A 23188-nucleotide genomic window follows, 5' to 3' on the forward strand; every position below is an offset into this window, starting at 1 on the left:
TTTGCTTGGATCTGGTGAGGCACTGGGAGACCTTATATCATAGATTCAAATCCTTTTCAGCTACCACTCCACTGGAATTCACCCAAAAAAAAAAAATCGCCTTGCTGACCAGTGCTGAATGAGATTTTGTTTATTTTCTAGACAACTGCGGGCACATTGCTGCCATCAGCAGCAGAGCTGGCACAGATCTGGGATGTGAGCAAAGCCAGGAACAAAACGAGCCAGAGACTCAAGTCTTCTGCTGCCCTACAACTGAGCCACCTCCAGGACGAGGGTGCAGTGAATTGCCTGGGAAGAAGGGCTGTCCAAGACCCAAACCCAGCCCAGAGGCGCAGGGAGGATACAGGCGCCACAGGTAACTCACTGCAGGGGAGACCACCTCTAAAGAAAACAGCTATATATGGCATCACGTCCCTCCATCGGTACATAGCTGTTGACAATGTTATCTGGACACAGATAAATCGGTGCGTTTGTATTTGAAGCCTTTCACACTTCAGAGCGCCCTCACTGCCCACAGCTTCCCTTAAATTTTAGGTGTTCAGATCTTCAAAAACATCAGGTTCCTTCTGGTTGCCCAACACCTGCTGGCAATCTGACTATTTCAGCACCCCAAATGAAAGGCAGCTTTGAAAACACAGGCCCAATTATGATATTCCGGGACTGAATTAGCCGTTAGACCTCAAAGCCTGGTGGGTCCGTGGAGCGGGACTTTAACAAACGAGCAAATTCTGCTGATGTGCTTCAAGAAGTTACAATCCCCGGCTCCGAGCCCAGAGGCATTAGCAGAAGGGATATATATCTGTTTCAGCAGCCCAGGACAAAGCCTGTTACATCAATTTAAATCACTGGTGGAGGCTTGAAGCAAAGCAGACAACTGGGTGACACTGTCTTAAATCACCACACGAGGGTCCTCCAGATGGGCTTGGACCCGTTGCAGATCCAGAGCGAGCAGCACTGAGCACAAAAATGCCGCTAAGGCAGGGCTGAGAGAAGGAGACGTGGTGGGCAAGCCTCGGGTCCATCCCCAGGACACGCACCCAAGGCTTGCCCACCGTGTCCCCTTCTCAGGGGCAGATGATGTTGCTCCTCGGGGGGAGGAACTGGGCAGAATCGAGGCAGGGGGGAGGCGACACCACCCTTGGGTCTGCAGGGAGTAGAGTCGGCTGTGTCATGAGCCAGCAAAGCTCCTCATTTTCAGAGGGAAGAAAAAAAATTTTTAAAAAAATCTATCTATCAGCCACAAATTATAGATAAAACAGATTAAAGTTAAGAGTGAAACTAAACAAAGCCCCAGGTGGCCCTCTGCCTAGGGCAATTCTGCTAATTTTAGTTTCTCTGTTCTTCCCTGAGCTGTTTGGTTCAATGACTGGACGGTTTTAGAGCGCATACTTTACTGCGACCGCCTAAAACATTGCGCACTGCGATGGTCCAACCCGGGCACCAGGGTGAAAGAGGAAGAGCCGCCGTGGCACCCATCCCCGCCACGCCAAAGCCAAGGGGCCCGGGTCCCCGAGCCGGGCTGGGGCAGCCGAAGGGCCGGTTGCCGGCCGTGCCACCGTGTGCACAGGTGAACGTGACGGCAGGGGACAGGGGGTCCCCGCCACCGCGGCCGTGCCCGAACGCGCAGCCCCTTCCAGCACCGGGGCGTGCAGCCGCCTGCACACACGCCTCCCGCTCGCCCCTCGCACAGGCCCCCCGCACCCTCCCCAGAGGCCGGGCGATGCTCCCGCAGCCCGCGGGCACCTCTCCCATCGCACTCCTCCGCTCCCTTGCCGAGAACGCTGCTCGGTGCTGGGGAGGGCGGCTGGGGAGAGCCGTTTCGCAGCCACCACGTTTATTCCACAGAGAGAAAAGGCAGCAGCCTCACAGAAGCATCCTATACAGCAGAATGTATTTAAATACCTAATGAAGGAATAAATCTGCGAGAGGGAGACATTTACTGCATGCTTATTCACACAGAGCCTTTGTGCAGGCGGGGGCAGCGGGGGGAGCGGCGGGGCTGCGCACTGCACCTGCGCTCCTGGCCGACAGCCGCTTTGCCAGGGTAATGAATATGGCAGGATCCTATTAAATGAGACTCTACCTGTCAGGGAGGATATTGAGCGCTCCCAGCCTCCACATCCATTCCGGAGGACTCGTCTCTGCTACGACAAGATGCAGCACCTTATCGACAGGGGCCTTCCCAGGGGTCTTGGAGAGCAAACAACGCGCTGGGGGGGACAGAGACAGATTGGGCCACTTTGCAGCACCAGTTTGCCTCTGCACAAGACAGCAGGGCTTTTTCTTTTTTTTTTTTTTTTTTTTCTTTTTTTAATCCCCTCCAGGCAATATGTCAGAGGGTAGAAGTCATGAACTGGCAGCTCATCCCATAGCACTGGCAGGGCCAAGGGCTACGCGAGAGCCCCAGACCCAAGGGTGTGGGTGAAGGAGGACAATTAAGTCCTACTTGTGCCCTCGGACCCTGGAAACATGCTTCCTTGAGCTGGGGCAGAGCCTGGGTCCTCTGCTGTTTTCCTGCAGGTGAAAAAGCCCATTTTGCTTTTGTTTTTCTAAAGGAGCAAGAACAACCCGCTGCTGCGGCAGAGCGGGGAAGGGGCAGCACAAGGCCGTGCAGAGCAAGCTCGGGTGGGGTGGCCGTACCAAGCATCTCGCGTTTGCCTGCGTTCGGATGCAGAAATGCCACCGCCCATCGAGGCCGAGCCATGCCCCGCGGCCCCACGGAGCGGGAGCTGCCACCAACCTGCACGTTAGAAGCCAAACACCTACGAGAGCACGCGCAGCTCTCCCCGCCTTGCGCTGTCAGAGCTATCGCCCCACACCAACAGCAACCGCGATGATTTTGCCACCTCCCTGCAGAGCCGGGCTGCTTGGCAGGGTGGTAAGAGCAAGCGCAGGGTGGTGGTGATGAGATACAAGAGCTCAGTCGTTTGCTCGTGTTTTACATTCCAGGAAACTATATGCGCCGGCAAGTATTTAAGACGAACGCTGTGTGACGGAGCAGCAGCACCCACTCCCATCCCAGCAGCCCCACGCTCGCACCCAGCACCCCCCAGCGTCCTTGTGCCTCCAGCCATCACTCAGCTTTCAGTTTTAACTCCCCCACCTCCCAAATACAGCCAAACTCATCTTGCCCTTTGCTTGCCCTTCTGCCTGCCCCTCCTCCCCCACCACACAAAAGGTCAATTTTGAAATTCAGGGGTCAGAATGAAGAAATGTAGCAGGGTCAGGGGTGAGAGAAGCCGCGAGGGGAGGAATTTCACCTCTCCAACCATTTGCTTCCCTGAATCAGCAGCCACAGAGCTCCTGCACGGCCCAGGGGTGCTGGGCTCGAGCGGGGCAGTGCCACGGGGGCTCGTGGGGCAGAGGAGGGTGCTCCCCTCCCGCAGCACACCCGCGGGCTTCTCTCCTGTTTTTTTTCCTGTTATCCCAAGCTCGATAAGCTTGCAGAAACACACCTAAATGCCAACCCCCACCCCAAGCAAAGCTCCAGCAGAAATAGAGCGAGAGGAAATTAAAGATGTGCTTAACACATCTGGAGTTTACATTTTCTATGTGCGGAGCTGAGCGAGGCACCAGGGAAGGCAAAGGCCCTTCAGGTCCCTCTCCAGGTGCCTGCTGAGGGGAGGGAGCCTGGCTCACACTGCCTCTGCAAGCAGGGTCTAGGGTGAATAAATGTATCACCCCTCACTGCTTATGTCATCACTTATGCCCTAAACTAGCTTTTGGGTTTTTCCTTTAATCTACATTATCACATGTACTCAGTATCTGCCAGACGTCTCCATTAGCTCTCGTTTTCAAACACGCTTCTCCTGCTGCCTAAAGCGCTGCAGCCAGAGCCAGTCACTTTGGGAAACCCTGGGAGGATTCCTCCCTGCTCGGGGGTTTTACAGTGGCCTCTTTCTGCTGAAAAGGTATAAACAACAACTGTGCACAGGAGGAAAGGAACGCACTAAGCATCCCAACCAGCTTACAATATGGCTTAGAGAGAGCGGAGAGCAAGGGATGAACACGGAGCCGTAACATCCCTCTCCGGAGCACGGGGAACGCAGCGGCTGCCTCACTTGGAGAGGAACCATCGCCGCGTGTGTCCCTGAGCCAGGGTGGATGCAACCATGCCCAGGAGAGAGGGCAGCCCCATTTCAAGGGAAGGTAAAGATCTCTGGCTGAGGAAGCACAGCTGCAATTGGGGAATATGCTGTGAGAGCAAAAAATGCTGTTTTCATGTAAATGTCCCTAATAATAAAAGAGTGAATGAAGAAAGCCACACATACAAACAAGAAATAGTACATTTGTGCTAGAGAAGCAGAAATGATGCTAAAAAGAGAGCTTTATCAACATTTTCCAGAAGGCATCGGCTGTTCTTTAATGCTCCTCGAGGAATACCACATTGATCCTGCTGAACCCGGGCTGCCTGGTGCCTCTGATCACAGGTTTCTTAACAATCCCAGTCTCGACGCAGCACACTTCTCAACCTGTACCTTCCAGATTATTCCAATTATTTATTTCTCAATAACAAGACCAAGTTCCCAATGTGAAAGGCTCTGCACAAGAAAAAAAAAAAAAAAGCCTGAAAAGAAAACCAGAGAGGGGCAGCCTGCTGTCCTTTGGCTTCAAAGCTCTGCAGAATGATTTAGCCCAAATATACTCAAGAGGTGCAATTGGTCTGAGAGTCAAAAGAAAGGAGAAGGGGGGAGGAGGTGACTCTGGTTTTATTCCAACTCTGCCATTTACTAATTTAAGCATATGAGACCAGGATAGCTCCTTCACCTCTGCGTGCTCACTTGCATTTGTGGTATAGAGAGTCTCAGAGCGGGAAGCTTTAAGAGCGTCAGGCAAAAAGCATCAAAGAAACGCAGAGCTGAAAGCAGGCAAAAGGATGCTGTTTTTCCACTAATAAGCCACTGGCTGCAGGATGACTAGCAAAAGCAAACATCGCATTAGTCAGCCAAATGTTAACTCAGAGCTGCGAGGTTGCAGGCTGCGAACACTCCCAGCCACTCGGGAAGGTAAGTGCTCCCAGCTGGAGGCACAGCAATGTTTATTTGAAAGACCTTGTTTTACGCCAGTGTCTCTTCCTCACCCTTTTTTCTTTACTTTGAGCAGCTCAAGGGACCAACTCTTGTTCCTTCCAACTAACGGGGATCTCAGGATTGGCATCCTCTCCAAGCAGCAAATGCAAATCACCCTCTAAGTTAGTGGCAATGACCAACTTAACAGGCCCCACTGCTTCTAATGAGCTGAGGAGGGGGAGGAAGAGGCCGAGGCAAGACGAACAATTACCACCTACAGTCACAGCAGCGCTTTGTGCTGCCTGACTTGCGCACTCTCCAGGATGCTCAGGCTGGTTTGCGTAAGGCCTGCAGGCAGGTTTATGAGATTAAAGCCCAGCACACAATAAATAATTTAGCAGCTTACCACCAAAAAAAAAAAAAATCCCACACTGTATAATAGCTAGGCTGTATGATGTGTACATTCATTTTAAATGCACATCACTTTCATCTACATGTATCTATTTGATGCAAAGACATGTAACCAAGCGAGAAGGAACAACCGGGAAAGGTGACAGGGTCCCCGGCTGAGGCTCAGGCAGGGGATGACGGGACAACGGCTGCTGAAGCCACTTACTAATTATTCCAGGCCTGTCCGTGCTGCTGCCTGCGCTCTGCTGTTTGCATGCCACGGTGGGATTCGGTGGGATTGCGAGGTGCAGCAGCACCTCGAGGCTGGTGGCAGGCCCCGGAGCCTTTTCGAAACATGAAAAACTTTGCTGTGCGGGTGCCAGAGCAGGGGCACGGGCTGCCCAGAGAGGCTGTGGGGTCCCTTCCCTGGAGACATTCACCCCCCGCCTGGACGCGGCCCTGTGCCCCTGCTCTGGGGGTGCCTGCTCCAGCAGGGGTGGGACGGGGTGAGCTCCAGAGGTCCCTTCCAGCCCCCACCAGGCTGGGATTCTGTGAGCCCTGGGCTGGGAAAAGGGGAATAACTGTACAGACAGGGAATGGATGCACAGGGAATCCTGCCTGTAAAGGATAACGGCCTGACAGATGGAAATCACAGCCACGTCTCCTTGGTCTCAGGCCAGACCTTTCTGTGGCCAGATCACAGATCCCTTTCAGCGTCCTCAGGGCTCACCGAGCCCCAGGTGGGATGCAGCCACGTACAGGGGTGTAAACCACAATGTGCAAATTCAAATTATAGAGCAGAAAATTGCAAGCTTGAGTAACATACTCAATGTGAGCTCAATAAAACAAGTGGTTAACATGAGAAGGATCCAAGCATCCTTACCCTCACAGTACCACCACGTTTCTCTCCCCCAGCCACCAGATGTGGCTCCCTCCCTGCCTGATTAGCATCATCTGAGATTATTTTTTTGAGACACACCTGATGAATTGACCATAATCTTCCAGCCTACAGTTAAGGTGACAGTGGGGAAAAAAATAAACCCACAACCCAAACCTAAGTGCATGGGAAGACTGAATGCATCAGACCCTCGGGGAGCATGCATGCAGGGGGGTGGCTGGGAAAGAGCCAGGAGTTGCTACCATCGCTGGCAATAAAGCAGCGGTCACATTTAGACTTAGTATTTTGTTGCTCTTTTCATCCAAGTCACGGCAAGAAAAACCTATGTCCTCACCACAGACCCTGGCGAACTCCTCTGGAGCAAAACTACCCTGGGCTCTGCACTCCCCAGCCCCTGGGAGCTCCCTACCGTGGGCTGGGCTTTATCTCCCTCCTTTATTGCTCAGGCTGGGCTGCCTGCAAAGAGCTCCCTGAAGGCCTGAGAAATGTAGGCATCTGCCTGTCCATGCATCTCGGCAGAAATGAAAAGAGGGTAATAAAAGGCAGGGGGAGGTGGGGAGACCATGCATCATAACAGGCGTAATGGACTAATGCTAATATAGAGACTGGCCGCATCCAATCCACGCCTGTCTGGCACATTCATAAATATCGGGCAGACGTTCAAGTGATGGATTTGCCTTCGCCAACCATGCAGTATTTTACAGCCCCGCTAACGCTGTCATTGCCCTGGCCGGCAGCAAACAGCAACCGTAACAACAATGGGTAGTAAACTCCATTGTGGGATTGAGGAAATATTAAAGGCAGCACCAGTCAGATGCACACGGGAAAGCCTAACAGCGAGTCCCATCACAAGCCATGGCGGTCCTGCTTTTGCACGGCACTTCGCTCCCAAATTTTCCCAAAATACCAGCCTTTTTGCAGCCGCAGCAGCAGCGCGGGTGCTGTCCCAGTGCAGGGGATTCTTCCTGTGGGTTCCCCCGTCTCTCCCAGCACATCTGTGGTTTCCACATTCGTCTGCCTCAAGGAGGCATTTAGAGAAGCAACATAGCATGGTCTTCTCACAGGATTTCTTGCCACCTGGGGATTTAAGGTCTTACAAATGGACCAAAACTCATGTTATTTTGACCTCTGAGGATTTTAAAAGCCTGCAGAAATATATATATAGTAAAGAAAGCATGAACTTCTTGACTCATAAATAGAAAGGCAGGAGTCTAACACCACCCTCCCCCCACAAAAAAACAACAACATCCAGAACGCAGCAACTTCTTCAGATTTACACTCAGAGGAAAGCAGGGGACAGTGAGAAAAACTAACATGATTTCACAAAATAGTTCGGTATTTCCTGATATTTTTCACCAAGATTGCTTCGAGAAGAAATGCATTACTGAACTAGATGAAAATGCAGCTCTGCTTCTAGCACGAAACGGAGGAGGAATAACTTCTGCCTCACTTCATGCTCATAAAGGAGATAATTCCTCTTCTTATGAAAGGTGTGGGGATTAATTATCTTCTAATGTATGTTAGAGACAAAAAAAAACCCCAATATATGCACACAAGAGGGAAAAACAGCCTTTTTGGTAACTGTTTCCCAGTAGTTACTTTGGCAACTAGTCCCGAAGTGCAGAGCCTGATGCACCTCAAAACTCCCCTTACCCTCAGTGCTCTGGGGTTTGCTCCTGCCTGCACAAACCCCCAGGAGCACCGGCAAAGGTGAGACGTGAGGCATTTTTCTGGTTTAAGGCTGTGTGCACTTAATGGAGGCACCAAGAGAGACTTCATGCCAAACCTCCCAGGGCCCTGCCAGTGCCGAGGGCGGCACAGGAGCAGAGGCAGATGCTGCAGGGAAAGCCCGGCAGCACGTGGAGCCACAGGGCCCTCCTGCTCCTTCCCCAGGGGCAGGAAACCTCCTGCGGGCATCGCCGGCAGAATTGGCCCTACACCGGTGGTGTTCAAGGCAATCAATAAGGGTGTTTGACAGGGAGTGCCAGGGCCAAGTCCCAGAGATGCATCTAGGCAAAGAGCCCCTCAAGAGAAACCCCTCTCAGCGCGTGGACCCCCTTGCCTTCGGGGTGCTGGTTGCCGCCGGCAGAGCTGGCGGGATCTCTGAGCCAGGCTGCTTTTCACACATAAGGCTGTCTGGCCACTTGCAGCCTTCGCAAGCTCCACTTCGTTTGGAAACGAATAAAATGTAATTGTTGCACTCAAAAATTTCAAGCTGATTTTTCAAGGTGCCTGAACCTGAGTAAGAACCAGAGTCATCGCCATCTCATGAGCCAAGGAACAGATTAAAGCAGACTCTGAGCCCACCTGGCTCGATTTCACATAACATTTCCCGAACACTTGCCCCTCAGCTCTCCAGCAGCTATAAAAAGAAAAAAGAGAAGCTGGGATGTATTATTTTACTTGCTCTGCCAGGCAACAGATAACAGAACGAGAGAAGTAATGTTGGGAGAAGAGGAGGCCAATTTCATGCCTTTAAGAAGTAGTAGGGACATTCCTGAACTGCTCAAAACCAGAGTCTAGAGGGACTTGGCAGCTCTGCCCCTTCTCCAGCCCTGAAACACGTACGATAGTGCTCTCCTTTGGCTTTGATCATTTTTCATATTCCCTTGCACAAATTCCAATTAAAAGTAAGACTCCAACTTCAGGCTACTAACCATAACAAATGTAGGGGACCACAGGGCATTTTGGGGACACATTTCTGGGGTCACAGTTTGACAGCACCCTTTTTACACAGATGGAAGCAAAGGGGAGTTACTGAGTCCGGAAAATCCTTCTTTAGGGAGAAGGAGAATCCCAGCTTCTCTGACCACACCAGAGCAAATCGCCAGCAATACAGCAGCAAATAAATACCCCCTTATTTCACATCCTAGGGCAAGAAACAGAGACTTGTTTCTCAGCCCTTTCAATTAAACAACTTCTTCAGTCAAGCAAGAGTCATCTGCCATCTTATGCCTCTGCTGGGACACAGGTGTGCGCGCTGAAGGTGATGGCTTGATCACTTAGTCAAAGCACCCGACCCTACAACCTATAGCTAAAACCAGGCATCTCCTTTGCAAGGCATCTGCAGATGGATTCTTTTCATCTGTTCAATAACAGCCTGATGTCTTCTTGGCCCCTCTACTCACTGATGCAACTGACTTTTTCCTAAAGTGCTATGGAATTCGTGCGGGGGCGATAATTAAGGATAAATTAAGAGGATGAGATAACCATCCATAGAATGAAGTCAGGTAAGGACAGGTTGGGCCATATATTTCATTGTGAAAGACCCATTTTATTCCCACTAATGGAACAAATTAAATCAGCCAAGCTGAATAAAACTATCACATACCAAGACGTAACAGTACACTTGAAGTTCGCCTTTCCCCTGGCTGCGTAATCCAATCAGTTATCACTGTCCCTTGCGAAAGTGGAGGTTCGCCTTCGCTGAAAGCAAGGACAGACGTTACACACTATGCATTCAGACATTCAACAGGTAAAGAGGAACATGTTTCCAATCATGAAAACTAGTTACAGTACTATGTATTCTCCTTCATCACTTCTCCTCCAGACAGACCCCCAAGCAGCTCTTCACGGGCGACCTTGCACACCAGCATTGACTCAAGCCATGTACAGCCCAGCTGCCATTGGGGCAGTGCGTTACAGGAGTCCAGAACAACACCCAACACCCATTTATCCAGGAGGATGGGGTGTGAATCGAGATGCACACGCTATCCTTCACCTCAGGGCACCTGAAATAACCAAACCTGGGTTCTTGCCTGTGCACCAAAGCTTACAGTGAAGACAGTCAAGGCAGAGCCCGGCCACCAGACCTAGCCTGGACAGCTCTAACACACCAGCACCAAGGAGCATGCCCCACACCTCCAAGCACCTTCAAGCACACGGATCAAAGCCTTGTCACCAGCGGAGCAGCTCCGTGCTGGGTGAAAACCAAGGACAACGTCACCGTTCCTGCTTTTCCCTGGGAGCCACTGCATGTGCCTCCAGGAGCGTACTCAGCCCTGGATGAGTGAACGTGGGTAAGGGACGGCGAGGCTGCAGGTTCCCACTGCAGGAACTGCGTTTTCCCTACAGCTGGCATGATGGTGAAGTAATACATAGACGGTGCACTGTCAGACATAGAAGAGACATTTATTTATTCTTGATCACAAACAATGTCCTCCATTGACAAACTGAATGAAGGGCACTTCACTGATTTATTAGATCTAATAAGAAACACACCTCTTGGGATGAAATACAAGATTGATTTTTAGTGGTGAGCCATGCTGCTACCCAGCCACTGTGCTCAGGGTGATGAGATGAAACCGGGCATACACAGGGAGAGAGAGAGTTGAAACAGCATTGTGTGGGAAAAATAAATGGAAAGATTTGCACAAGGAAGGGGAGCTGAAATGGAAACAAGGCTTGTGATAGCAGCCCCTCAAACTGAGGGTTACTTTTCCTGCAATCCTTCTCTCCCACTAGGTCTATATATCTTAAGAGAAGAGCAGCAAAACTGCTCAGAAGTTTAAGGGCAACTCCAGTGCAGTTCTTGGGAAACCTCTGAGTCCGACCCTTCCCATGCATTTGCCTTTCAGAAGAGCCCCTCTAAATATAGCAAGTATAATTTTCACATCAGTCTCAGCATCTAAGAGGCAAACCACTTTAGCTGAGTTCCGTGGATGCAGTTTTTCCATCAGGAAAAAGACAACTAGCACAGCAGTGCTTAGCTTCAGGCCCTATTAATAGCAGTCCTAATTATATGGCTGCAAATTTAATTCATAGCAATGATTAGTGTCAAAATCAAAGGCATCACACATCAATATTGATGGAATCGTATGAAACCCATAAACAGAACAAGCAAGCCGACATATCTCCCCCCCAGCAGTTAGTTGCTGCTAACTGTTGCATTAATGTCTCTTCTAATTTTGCTCGATGGAAATTGTTTTATTGCAGGAATCCACAATTCGGAACGATTACGTCTTTAACATGATCCCCTTCCCCCTTGCTCACCCAGCCACGAAGCTGAGGTGCTTTGGAAGGAGCTAGACCACCAGGCTGCAGGGAGAACTGCATCCCACGTACCTGTGCTTTACCCGAGAGGTCACGGCATCATCAGCGCGTTTGCTTTTCACCCACTTAGAGAAAACTGCTGAGGAGCAGTACTGCTCACACCGCGCGGGCTGCCAGGGAGCAGGCGGGGGTGTCGCGGGGGGTGCAGCTATTTTGTACCGTACACGCACTGAGCGCGCCACGAGTGCCCCCACTCGAGGCATGCCCCGTGTACAGGCGACTGCAACGAGAGGCAGCCGGCTATGACGGTGCTATGTGAGAAAATTCCTCCTCCAGCACTGAGTTTTAATGGAGGACAGATCCACTGATTCAGCCCCTTCAATAGTAAGCGGGGACAGACACGCACTCACGCGTGACACCAGCCACACTAGGGGCATCTGACCAGCCCAGGGCAGCCACAGCAGGTACAAGCACACCCTTGACCCTGAGCTCAACCCCTGACCCCAGCAAATGCTCTGGTTCCTTGTAGGAAAGATGCCAAGTTCATGGTCAACTGACTTATCCGATACTACTGACTTACTTGTCAGCAGCTCTGGCACCAACACCCCTCCGGCAGAGCATGGCTATGCCAAACTCAGAGCCGGGCTGCGTGGACTCCGCAGGCGACCTGCCCAGGCTGCCCGCACCGGCCAGACCCCGCAGGGCTCCGAAACCTGCAAAGCAAGCGGCGAGCTCAGCCTGGGAAAGCTGCCAGCCTCGCCACGGGGCTCCGCGTTGCTCCCGAGCAGACAGAAAACTTCTTCCTTTACACGCCAGCCAGTGCTTTTTGCTCCTGTCAGCAGCCAGGAGTTCAGACATACCCAGGAAACAGAGAAGAGGGTAGAGCTGGCAAACACGGGGCTGTACCAGCACAGCGCAGGCAGGGATGTCTGGGCAGGCAGGCAGGGGCATGGGGACCGTCAGCATTCAGCCCTTCGGAGGAGAGAGGCTGAAGCAGCAGCCGCTCTCCTAGGGAACGTCGCACGAGGCAGTTCGGTGAATAGCTAATGGGAAGGACATCAGTGAGATAACGCCGCACTTTCAGTAATGAATTCTCACTGGGGAAGCACAGACAAATTTGAAAGGTTTCAGAGCTGGCGCCCTGACTTCTTTCCTCCAGCTACGCAAAAGTGTCGTCTTTGAAACCCCAGACTGAGGCACCAGCTTGTTGCCAAAGTAAATCAGCGACTGCAGGAGAGGAAATCAGTGTGGCATAGCTTTCAGACATTAATTGTGTAGGTCGATATGCAAGGTGGCAAGCTGGAGGTGGCAAGCTGGAGGAGACAAGGCGTCTATCTGTAAATCTCTGGCACTTACAGACGTGTGTACATTTTTACCATCCTCATTTCACATATGGGGAAGAAGAGATATGGAAACAGTCCTGAGCATCCTGAGCACTCGCTGACTTCGAGGCACGTCTGGTCTTGGAACGCACACAAAAACGGGAGACAACCTGTTAACTTCCCACCAGGCCTGCAACGCCTGCTCTGCAGTGAGTCTCCCAAGAGCCCCGCAGTTCAATGCAAAGCTCCTTCCTACACTTTGTGCAACCTCTCTTAGGCCATGTAAAAGATAATCCCACATGTCAAATGAGAAAAGACTTACTAAAGTTGTGGACAGGAACACAAGATAGAGGGAACAACATTGCCAGCCCCGTGCAGCGGAGGATGGGACAGTCATTGCTCCAGCTAAGGATAACAGGAGTCATAGGTCTCGTCAGCTGCAGACAACTCTGATACGTGTTAAATCAGGGTGCTTGGCAGATGCCACGAAAGGCTGACTGCAGTGAACGCCTGGAATTCATTTGCTCAGGAGGTGAGCCCATTTTCTCAGTGCCTAGTTACCCCTGGCTCAAACACAGGTAAAAACGCGAAGGATTCCCGCAGCCCTCCTTCCCCACCTCCCCCAGTCCTGCCCAGCCGCCTGACTTCTGGACAGAGCGAAGTGGACGGGCACAAACAGGTCAGCTTCTCATCAGAAAGGTAGGTGTTCGAGGTAGAATAACACAAGGAACTAAACCATGCTGGAGAGGCTGCTTCTTCTGTAATCCTACATAATTCATGGGATGCGACAGTAAATACCTAGTGTGCAGGCACAAGCTGTTTGCTTTAACTGCCTCTAAATGAGGCACCTCCCCTATCCCCCCCAAAACACTGCGAACAGCCAGTGCCAGGCTGCATGGCTGGCTTGAAGCTTGATAGCATATGCATGTGCAATATGCCGAGGACGCCTCTTCCACCCATTTAGCAAGAAGAATCCCGCCGCTCCCCGGTGCCACGGCGGGTGGGGTGGGCAGGGAGAAGAGGGGCTCTGCTTGACAAGCCCACTCTCCCCCATGTTCAAAATTGCCCCACTGACACTTGAGAGGCACCAGGGAGGCACCTAATTTACTACTACTCAGCACTTGTAAAGTGCTGAATGAATATTAATGAACTGATGTAATTAAAATGATGCAGACATTCAAGTGTAGTATCTGCCTGTCCTTGTATCTTCCTGGATAGATGAGGAAGAAATTCCCTGCTGCTTAAGGACACAAAAAATTAACAGCCTGCTGCTGATTACATTTGTTAACTCTTTCCCTGGTACAAAGAAGCAGGGTCTGCATTTAGCGGGTTCACCTAACGCTATCATTTCTATTTTAGGTTAATTTGAAGGATCTTAGGTTTCCAGGGCAGAATCTCTAAGGCTGGTTTTGCTGGAGCTGGACCAGACTTCTGCAGAGGCTGATGAGCTGGCTGCCAGCTGCAGCTCCAACTCTAAAGACCAACGGGGTGTGGGGGGGATTCACCTCCACTTACACACCCCAAGGCCATTTCCACGCTCATTTTAAATACACAACTCCGGAGGGAGGACTAGTGAGGACCAAGCTCAGCTGATGTGAGTGTGGGCTGGACCAGCCTTTGCACACTACTTACTGATGAGCGGTTCAGAAGATGCAGAGGGGGGGAAATCCCAGTTCAATTTCAAAACCCACCCGAGCCCCCCACCCCCTGTGCTGGGGGAGGAAACGAGCGGGAGCATCTCTTTGCCCTGGGCAACTAGCCCCAGCGTTTGTGATGGGGAGGGTGAGGAATGTTATCCTCCAGGGCTGATCAATCACCCAACAGTCAGAGGGAAGAGCAGGAGGCAAGAGGCAGCGAGAAGCAATAGGACTCTGCCCTGAGGCTTGGTTTCCAAGAGCAGCCAAGTTAACCCATTCCTGTCTCTGCATGACCAAACATCCTGCCACCATCAGCAATTTTGCCATCACCAAAAGCTTTCTAACTCCCGGTCTTCTACACAAGCTGCAGAAGGATTGCTGGGAAACAACGCAAAACTATCAAAAGACTTCCATCAGTGTGTGAAAAAGGAGGAAAGACCTTGGATACAGCTCCCTGAGGCTCACTCGAACTCAGAACTTCCGAGCCAGCCCCTCACTTATCTCTAATCAGACTGGCCCATTATTGCCGTGATAATTTCTGCATCAGCCCCACAAACACCCACCCCACAGCTTAATGAATGATAAAATGCAAAAAGAAAAAAAAACCCAAACAAACAACAGGGTAATGCTGTAATACACAGGCCTGCAGGAGCTGGCACAGTGCTGAGACCTGTATTATCCTGCTGCTGAAGGCAGCCGCTGGCTGGAAGCACAGGAAGGTGCCCTCAGCCCATGCAAGGGGATGCCCTGGAGCTGTCATGCTGCAGAGCAACGGGAACTGCGTAGCTTTCTTTGGCCCCTTTTCCCGGACCAGGCTACAGCAGCTTCTGCTGCACCTTTCCCAAGGCTTGGTACTTCTCCGCTTCAAAAGAAACCACAGCAACACTGCTTTGTACTAACAGTGCTGATGGATGAACATTGCCTCACCAACGCAAGGCTCTTTGTGACCAAAATCCTGTGATTTTTGCTCCTGACTGGCTCCCAGTTTCATGCTGGGAAATATCCGTAAGGCACAGCAGCAGCTACACACATCAGAGACTCCCGAGAGAGATGAGAAATGGATCCTGGCTCTCTGAAGCCATGGAAATAAGCTTACCTTCTTCAGCTTGCCAGTCTTAGTCCCCACGAACACCACGCTGTAGCCGTTGTAGACGTAGGAAGCAACAGAAGTCATGCGGTCCCGGCTCGAGGTGAAGAGCGTCACTCCGTCCACCGGCATCGAGCCTCCCAGGGGCTGGTTGATGTCAAGGCCGCAGAAATTGTCATCAATGGGGACTGGCTGGAAAGAGGAGGTTTTGGGCAGCTGTGAGTGAAATGTAAAGCAGGGGGCAGCCCCACAGAGCCAGGCTCACACGGGTGGGAGCCACCATCATGCAACCCCCCGCGCAGGGACCCTGCCAGCTTCAGCCGCCTTCCGCAACGGCTTGTTCCCTCCGCCGCCCGAGGCCAAGACGCTGCAGCTGCTCCAACATGCGTTTGGTCAGGACCGAGGAGGAACCCTAAGTCCAATAGACGCTCCCACTCGTTTTCTACATCTACTCGGTTTCTCATGGGTTTAGTCCCACCACAGGGCTATGCAGGAGCTCTCTCCTCCACTCATTTCACCTCCCCTCGACCCAATTTCCAGAGGTGCCAAGTAGCATAAGCAGAAAGGTGCTCAGCACCCCCACATCAGCAAAGGCTTCCCTTGAAGGCCATACGAGCCCTGCTGCTGACGGCTCACAGCAGTGCCGGCACTGCCGTGCATGGGGTGGGACAGGCTCGGGTCAGACACCGGCCAGAGGACAGCTGGATGCGACTGATCCCACACCAGGAGAGGGGAGAGGATGCTGCTGTTCGCTCCTGTTGGGAGCGGCCACCTCCATCTGGCACAAACAATCCCGCTCCAGAGCGGCGTTAAACCTTCCCCACGTGAACATGGGGCTGGTGGAAAGCACCAGCCTGGCTGCCCTGGCAAAGTGGGTGATCACACAGGGAACGGGCTCTGGCAACATAAAGCCACCCGCGTGCTAAGTAGGAAGATGCACTCTTGCTCCTTCCACTGCCCAGCTGTGCGCTCTCCTACAAACCACCTCGTGTGCCTCAGTTTCCCTTCTACAGCTCAGCAAATACGGACACTGGCTTCTCCCTGGGACACCAGTGAAGCAAAATCATTCTGCTGACAGCTGAGTATTATTAAGCTGTATCAGCTGAGATTGCTCGAGTGAATTCCTACATGGCATAGGCAGCGGGGTGGTGACATGGGTGGCCACTCGCCATCACACTCAATCCACTTATTTTCCACAAGGGACATTAACCACCAAATGCTCAGGCACATCTAGTTGCAACTGCAATGGGATGACTCTCCCCCGTGCAAGCCAGCACTCAAGCTTCTCTTCACCTTCCTTCTTTCATTTAATTTCATTTAACCCACGTTTCTCTCTTTCCAGCAGCCAAACTTAATATGCTTGGCAAAAAAAGGCCCCAGGGATCCCCAAGTCAGCCCAGGAACAATCTGCATGTGAATCAAGATTAAAGAAATCAGCTGAATAGAAGTACGAAAGACACAACCGTCATTTGTATTTATCTTGTTAGCTTGTTGATACCACCCTCCTGCTCAGGGAAGGGCAAGAGCCTTCCTCCAGCTTCCAGAGGCCCAGGCTGGGAGCAACAAACACCTCCAGCAAGTTGCACACCTTTATTCATCTACCTTAATGCTACCCCTTCCTTTCTTTGTCATCACTGTCTGATAACAACAGAGATTAAAGAGGAAAAGGATTACTATGCCTGTTTGGTGTTCAGGGAAACCAAGGCACAGGAAGGTTTCATCCTATTCTGCAAGCTCACGTGCCATAGGGCCAGGCACCGATACCGGTTCTTGAGGGCTACCATGGCCAGCAGCTGGAGCATCCTTACCGCTTTCGTGCACTGGACGTCTTTCCCCAGCAGCCAGTTGAGCTCCAGGTTTCCTTCCCCCTGGTAGCAGGACTGCAGGCGGTCCTTGATCTGAGCGTTGACAGCGCGAATGGGGAAGACGCAGAGCGCGGAGTCGTCGGGTGGCTGATGGTACTGCTTCTGTCCCTTGGAGAAAATGGCAAAGAGGACGTCCTCCTCAGCTGTGATATTGAGGGACTTGGCCAGCACATCTCCTGGCTTGGAGAGGTACGCGGCTTGCAGGAGGCGGTACTCTGTGTCCCCTTTGACACAGCCAAAGGGCAGAGAGACATAGGAGTGGAACTTGGGGTCGTCCTTGCAAAGACGGACGATGCGAGACGTGTAAAAGAGATCGCTGGCGGAGTTGATGGAGACACCCTCTGGGGTCTCTGGCTGGACAGTCAAAAAATAGACAAAGTTGCCACTGGCAAAACCATAGATGTAGAAGATGTCGAAGTGTGAAACAAGGGCCAAGGTATCTGAGGGGATTTTGATGAGGGATGAGACAAAGTCACTGTGGAGCTCATAATCCAACATTGCTGACGACTCTGGGTCCCGAGGAAGTTTTCGGCTGGAAAGGGTGGGGAAATAATCCTGCTTCCCATCCACCGCCGTGCCAATGAAGAGCTTCCCATCTTCACCTTCCGAGCGCACGATCACGCCATACATCGTGCCCGTCTTGTTGACGCTGGAGAGGTAGTGCTCCTTTTTGTGTGAGGGCTCTACCAAGATGAAGAGGTCATCCAGGCGCAGCAGCTTGCAGACCCCCTGGTAGAGGCTGCCACAAGCCAGCAGCCGGTTCTCAGAGTAGTCAATGATCAGCAGCTTGTTGACGTTGTTGGTGAGGGTGAGTATCTCGCTGCATGGCTGGACGATGAGGGGTGGGTAGCAGGATTTATTGTCCTCCTCAGGACCAGTTTTATGAGCCACCAAAATGGTCAGGTTACCCGAAAGCTTGTAAACCCTGTTGATAGCTCCAACATAGACTGCTCCAGTGCCTTGGTGGACAGTCAGGTGGTTGAACGTCCAGTCCCGGTTCTCAGAGTGGAAAGTGCTGAACAAGGCATTGCTGGACACATTTCGGGCGAGCGATGCCAGGAAGAGACAGAGCAAAGCCACCGACCAGCCATCGGAGTCTGGTACCCGAGGCCAGTTCTTCCTCTGATCCATCCTGGGAAAGGCAACCTTCGTGTTCCCCGCGCGTGTCCTGTGCCCCAGCAATGTCCCTCACATGGTTCTGGGGAAAAAAAAAAAGAAACACATGGAGCAAAGGATTAGAACCAACACGCTCTGCAGATAAAATTCAAAGGAGGCTTTCTAATTACACAGTCCTTGAGATAATGTGAAGATGTCTCTGAGCCCAACAAGAATTAAGCAGGTCTCCTAACTTATTGGTAAACAGTTCAGGCTTGACGTTTCACCACTTGGTTCAGCCTCTGTGTGTTAATTTGTTACGTGGTTTAGCTGTTTATAATGTACTCTGCTCAGCCATGGGAGGGGATAATCAGCTTCAGCCCAAGACAAAGCCCGCAGCTCACACACCCAACCATCAATCTGCAATCTTGGCTAAAAGGATGTCTCCTGCAGGGTATGTTGTTAGAAGCAGAGGAAATAAGAGGTGTTTTCTACCTTTAAAGCCGCTATGATTTAATTTGGAAACCTGAGGAAGGAGTCTCATGCAGGCAAGTTCACTGAGCACACACAGACCAAAGCTGCCAGCATCTCCCCTCCACCCCTCCCCAGAGCCAGAAGTACCCCTGCAGGTGCTTTTCAGGCACAAACCTCTCACAGCCTTCACAAGGTACTTTGCTGCTGAAAAGCAGCTGCCGCTGGGGTGGGGGCACATGGTTAGATCCGCAACCAAACACTGCCAGCAGCACCACGTGCAGGGGGGAGGCTAACAGGGTGGGAGCCCCGGACAAACCTCCTGCTCTAACAAAACTTCCAGGCGATAATTAAAACCTACACAAAGTGACAGCTTGGACACTGGGTCCGGAAGACCCGATGCCAACCAAATTGCCCATACACCCCTCCTGATAGCTCTGTGGATACCAGTCAGAAGTAGAGTCTCCTTCCACTGACATGTTTTCACCCATTCGGACAAGGTGAGGTAAGACGCGAGCTGGAGCCTGGCCAAAATCCATGTGGAAACGAGGTGTGAAAGACAGACAGGTTTGATTGTTTTGTTTTTGTGGATGGTCCCAAAGCACCTAGACCTCATTCAAGCCTGAGGGAGGGCTGGAGCCCCGCTGACGCCCTGCCCCATCCTCCCAGCTCACGGCTGTCAGGCTGGATCACCAGGCTGGAATTTCCTTAGGAAACGGGCGCTCGCCTGGGAGAGGCTCCAGCTGAATGAGGCACGTTTACATCAGAGCTCTCCCCCCCTCCGGGCAGCATGCACACACATGCGGACACGGTAGCTGTTGAAGAGCACCCTTAGAAGCCTCTGCCTGCTCCGCCTCATCACCTAGCGCCTCTGCTAAGACGGCAGACTCCCCCAGCAAAAACATGAACACTAAAGACAATCCAAATCCATGTATTTCTATGCCTGCCTCATCTAAGGGGGGCTCCACCTTGGACCATCCCACGCAGGAGGTGTCAGCTCAGTTCCCAGCTCAGCCCCAGACTTCCAGCACCGCCTCAGGCTCCTGCAAAGCAGCTGGAAGCGATGCCAGCCGAGCACACTGCAAGGCCAGCTCAGCAGGGCCCTGAGCTGAGGACCCGGCTCAGAGGAGCCGTGGGGCCAGCAGAACAACGCTTCGAGGCGGGCACCACGCAAGGGCCCCGAGAGCATCCCCGCACCAGCCTCTGTTCCTCCCTTGTCACACACACACGCCTGGAGGTCACTGAATTGTGTCCCATCTGGAGATGACAACATCTCCAGACCCGACCATGACTTGTGCTCCTGGCCTGGCCTCAGCCTTGCTCATCACCACAGATGTGTCCGACTGCCTGGATTCAGAAAACCATCAAAGTTCTCCTTTATCCAAAATTACGCATTCCTGACACGTTCCAGGCTGGATGATCAAAGGAACCATTTCAGCCTGCCTTGGGGAAAGATGTTCTCCAGCATCTCACAGCACCACAGGGTCACACCAGCTCTGGTAAGAGGCTGAGGATGAACCACCTGCCTTCTCCGCACCGAGGTTCCGACACCGCCCTCCACGGCTGTCCAAGCCCCAAGCACACACACCAGGGAGAAATTTGCATTCTTTGCAAATGTGGCTCTTCTCCCCTGCAGGGAGGCAGGAGGCTGCTCCCTAGTGCAGCCCATGCTCAGCTGTCCTCACCTGCGGGCAGCACTGATTTGATTGATGCTGATCTCCGTTTTGGTATTTAAAATAATTCACACTGCTGAAAACCTACGCTAAGCTCATAAGCGAGTGTCACCGAATGGCCACTCTTTAGGCTTGTTAACACCGGGAGCTGGAGACGGGTGTTTCTGAAAGGTGACAAAGGAGCTCTGTCCCTGGGCTGCACGTCTCGGTGTCGCTGACAAGACAGGAGAAAGAGAGCGGTAATGGGTTTCTCATTCTGCTCAGGGATACATTTCCCCGGCTGCTTGGTTCTTATTTCCAGTCTCTTAATTTCCACCTTTGGCTGAAGCAGTTTCTCTCTCTCCCAGCTACGACGCAGACGCTGCTGCATTCTTATTATTGTTTGGATGATTGTGGCAGAAAGCAGCCGCCCGCACTGCGGACCCGAACGTGCCACAACAGCACCAGGGTGACCTCCCCGGCTCTTCTCATTAAATTCCCGACTGAACATCTCAAAAATGTTCTCTGAATTGAGAATCTTTCAAAAATGGCACAAATCGAAGCGAGGATCTGCTCAGAGGAAGGCTCTCCATGCTGCCCGCCCACCCAAGGGCTGCTGCTGACCCACGGCAGGCGCCGGGATCTCAGAGCAGCTTTGCTCTCGGATAACGCGGCAGCGCAGCCCAAGGCATCACTGGCAGGGAGGTACCAGCCAGCAGCGCGGTGCCTCCTTGCAAGCGCACAGGGAACTCCATGCTGTGGAGGAGCTCAAGTGGAGCCCAAGGAAGCTGGCGCGAGAGCTGCAGGCACGGGAGTCCCGCAGAGCGGCTGAGCACCCCTAGATCAGCGAAACCTCAAGCGCTCAGACACAGCAGCCCAGCTCCCCTCGGGGAGGGCACGGAGGTGGTGGCTGCAGCGCCGAAGGGACAGAGGAAGCAGGTTCTGCCCTGGGCAGCGCAAAGGGGCTCTCCTCCGAGGCCAAAGCATCCCTCGCTAACAGGAGCCCAGATATAAAGCCTACCTCAGCTTCCCATTCCCTGAGGAGATGCTTCTGGAGCAGAGGGTTCTGGTTCAAGGGAAGTCCAGAAAGTGAAATAGATTCGGCAGAGAATGGGGAGGCTCCGCTGTAAATCTCAGTGCACAACAGTTTTCCTGCTCAGCCGCTTTCCAATTTTTAAAAAAAGTTGTTCCATTGCAAAGTCAGAAAAGAACAGGGCAAGCTAGAAAGCAATAGATTTGCATAATTAAATTTTATACACGTATATACGTATGGGACATACGTATGAAGAGACAGAAACTCTTCACTTGAACCACAGCAGTTTTACATCTTTTCCAGCAACGTTTTCGTTCGGGGACAGTACAACAGCCAGAGCCAGGCTGGAGCTGCCGTGCAGCAGCGCTGTCGGCTGAAGCCTAACTCCTCTGCGGTGCCTTACAGTGCAGGTTTTGCGGCGTGTTTGTGAACAGTCACTGCCAAAGGCAAGAGAGATCATCCAGGAAGAAGAACCGGTGCTTTCAAACATTATTTGAAGGTGACAGAGCATGGCCGTGAACTGACATCCTACCCGCACGAACCAGGGGACGGTGATCCATCCCCGGCTCCGTGTCAGCCCCCTTGGGAGCCGCTCCGGCCGGCTCCCCACTACCCCAGGGCCGGGGTGGGCGTGCAGGGGGGCAACGCGTGGGCGCAGGACGCTGATTAAGCAGCGTTCAGTGATACAGACATCAAACACCAACAGAAACCCATCGCATGCCCTACAGCGGAGTTTGGGGACGGCTGGGAACAGCTGGGGAGTTAAACACCAGGGAAAGAGGAGAGTGAGCGATTTTAACTCTGATCCTTAATACTATTTGACCATTCATTTTTTCTCTTTTTTGGAAGCGAGTTTAAAATATGGCCTTAAAAGCAATCTGAAGCTATTAGTAACGCAAGGTGAAAGAGAGAGTAAATTCAGGGACACAATATAAACCTAAGCAGCTGAAAGGCCTCAATTAGGCTGAAAGGAGTTATCTGGTATTTAAATAATTATTAGATTGAAGGAATAATCACAGGTCTGAGCCGATTTTTTTCCCTCACTGTCATCCTAATGGAGACTATAATATTATTATTCAAATGCCCATGATTCTCATTGATGGGGGGGAAGAAAAAAGGGCTCATTTAATCTCCGTGCGACAGGGCTTCAGGAGGCCTGATTAGTCATTTCTCTTATTTCAGCTGTCACTCACTCATGGGCACCACAGTTTGTCATTAGTGGCATTTTACGCACATGGAAAAAAAAAAGAAAAGGGGAGGTGAAGAAGGAAAATTAAAGCAAAAACAAAAAGAGAATCTCCTGTGGAAAATGACGGATCAAAGGACCAATTTTGATGTCACCAGCACGGCAGCTGCGCTTGCTTCGTAGTGCTGGTAGCTTTTCTTTTGGAGGAGGGTTGGTCTCGTGAGCAGTGATTTACGCGCAGCCCCACGCCAGCACGGCTGAGCCCTCACCGATCACCCCTGCTCCGTTGGGTCCTGCCCGGGACACTCCATCCCCGAGCCACGGCAATCGCATCGGCTCCGACCCCGGCACCGGCGCTCGGGCACCACGTGCTCCTGCCAGGCTGCCCCACATCGCTCCCAGCCCAGAGGCCGCGGGGGTCCCCGAGCACCCCACAAAGGGGGACCAGAGCGGCTGATAAAACCCACTACAGTTATTCTCCTAAGGCCACGTGGGTTTGGAGAGTTGCCTCACGGAATGAGGCCTCCTGAGAAATGAGCTTGCGGGGGGCG

At 52.2% G+C, this 23188-nt stretch overlaps 1 protein-coding gene across 3 annotated transcripts in view; it reads right to left on the bottom strand.

Moving 5' to 3' along the window:
- PLXNA2 (plexin A2) overlaps positions 1 to 23188 on the bottom strand; it is a 182370-nt gene that overhangs the window by 133632 nt on the left and 25550 nt on the right. For all 3 annotated transcript variants that reach the window (XM_064471865.1, XM_064471864.1, XM_064471866.1), the window contains 2 exons: positions 17144 to 18398; positions 15345 to 15527 (listed from right to left, as the gene is read on the bottom strand). In XM_064471865.1, the coding sequence (XP_064327935.1) occupies positions 15345 to 15527; positions 17144 to 18331 (1371 nt within the window). In that variant the 5' untranslated portion in view covers positions 18332 to 18398. The remainder of the gene's footprint in view (positions 1 to 15344; positions 15528 to 17143; positions 18399 to 23188) is intronic.

The sequence above is a fragment of the Phalacrocorax carbo genome, chromosome 23 (assembly GCF_963921805.1).
Source record: "Phalacrocorax carbo chromosome 23, bPhaCar2.1, whole genome shotgun sequence".
Lineage (NCBI taxonomy): Eukaryota > Metazoa > Chordata > Aves > Suliformes > Phalacrocoracidae > Phalacrocorax > Phalacrocorax carbo.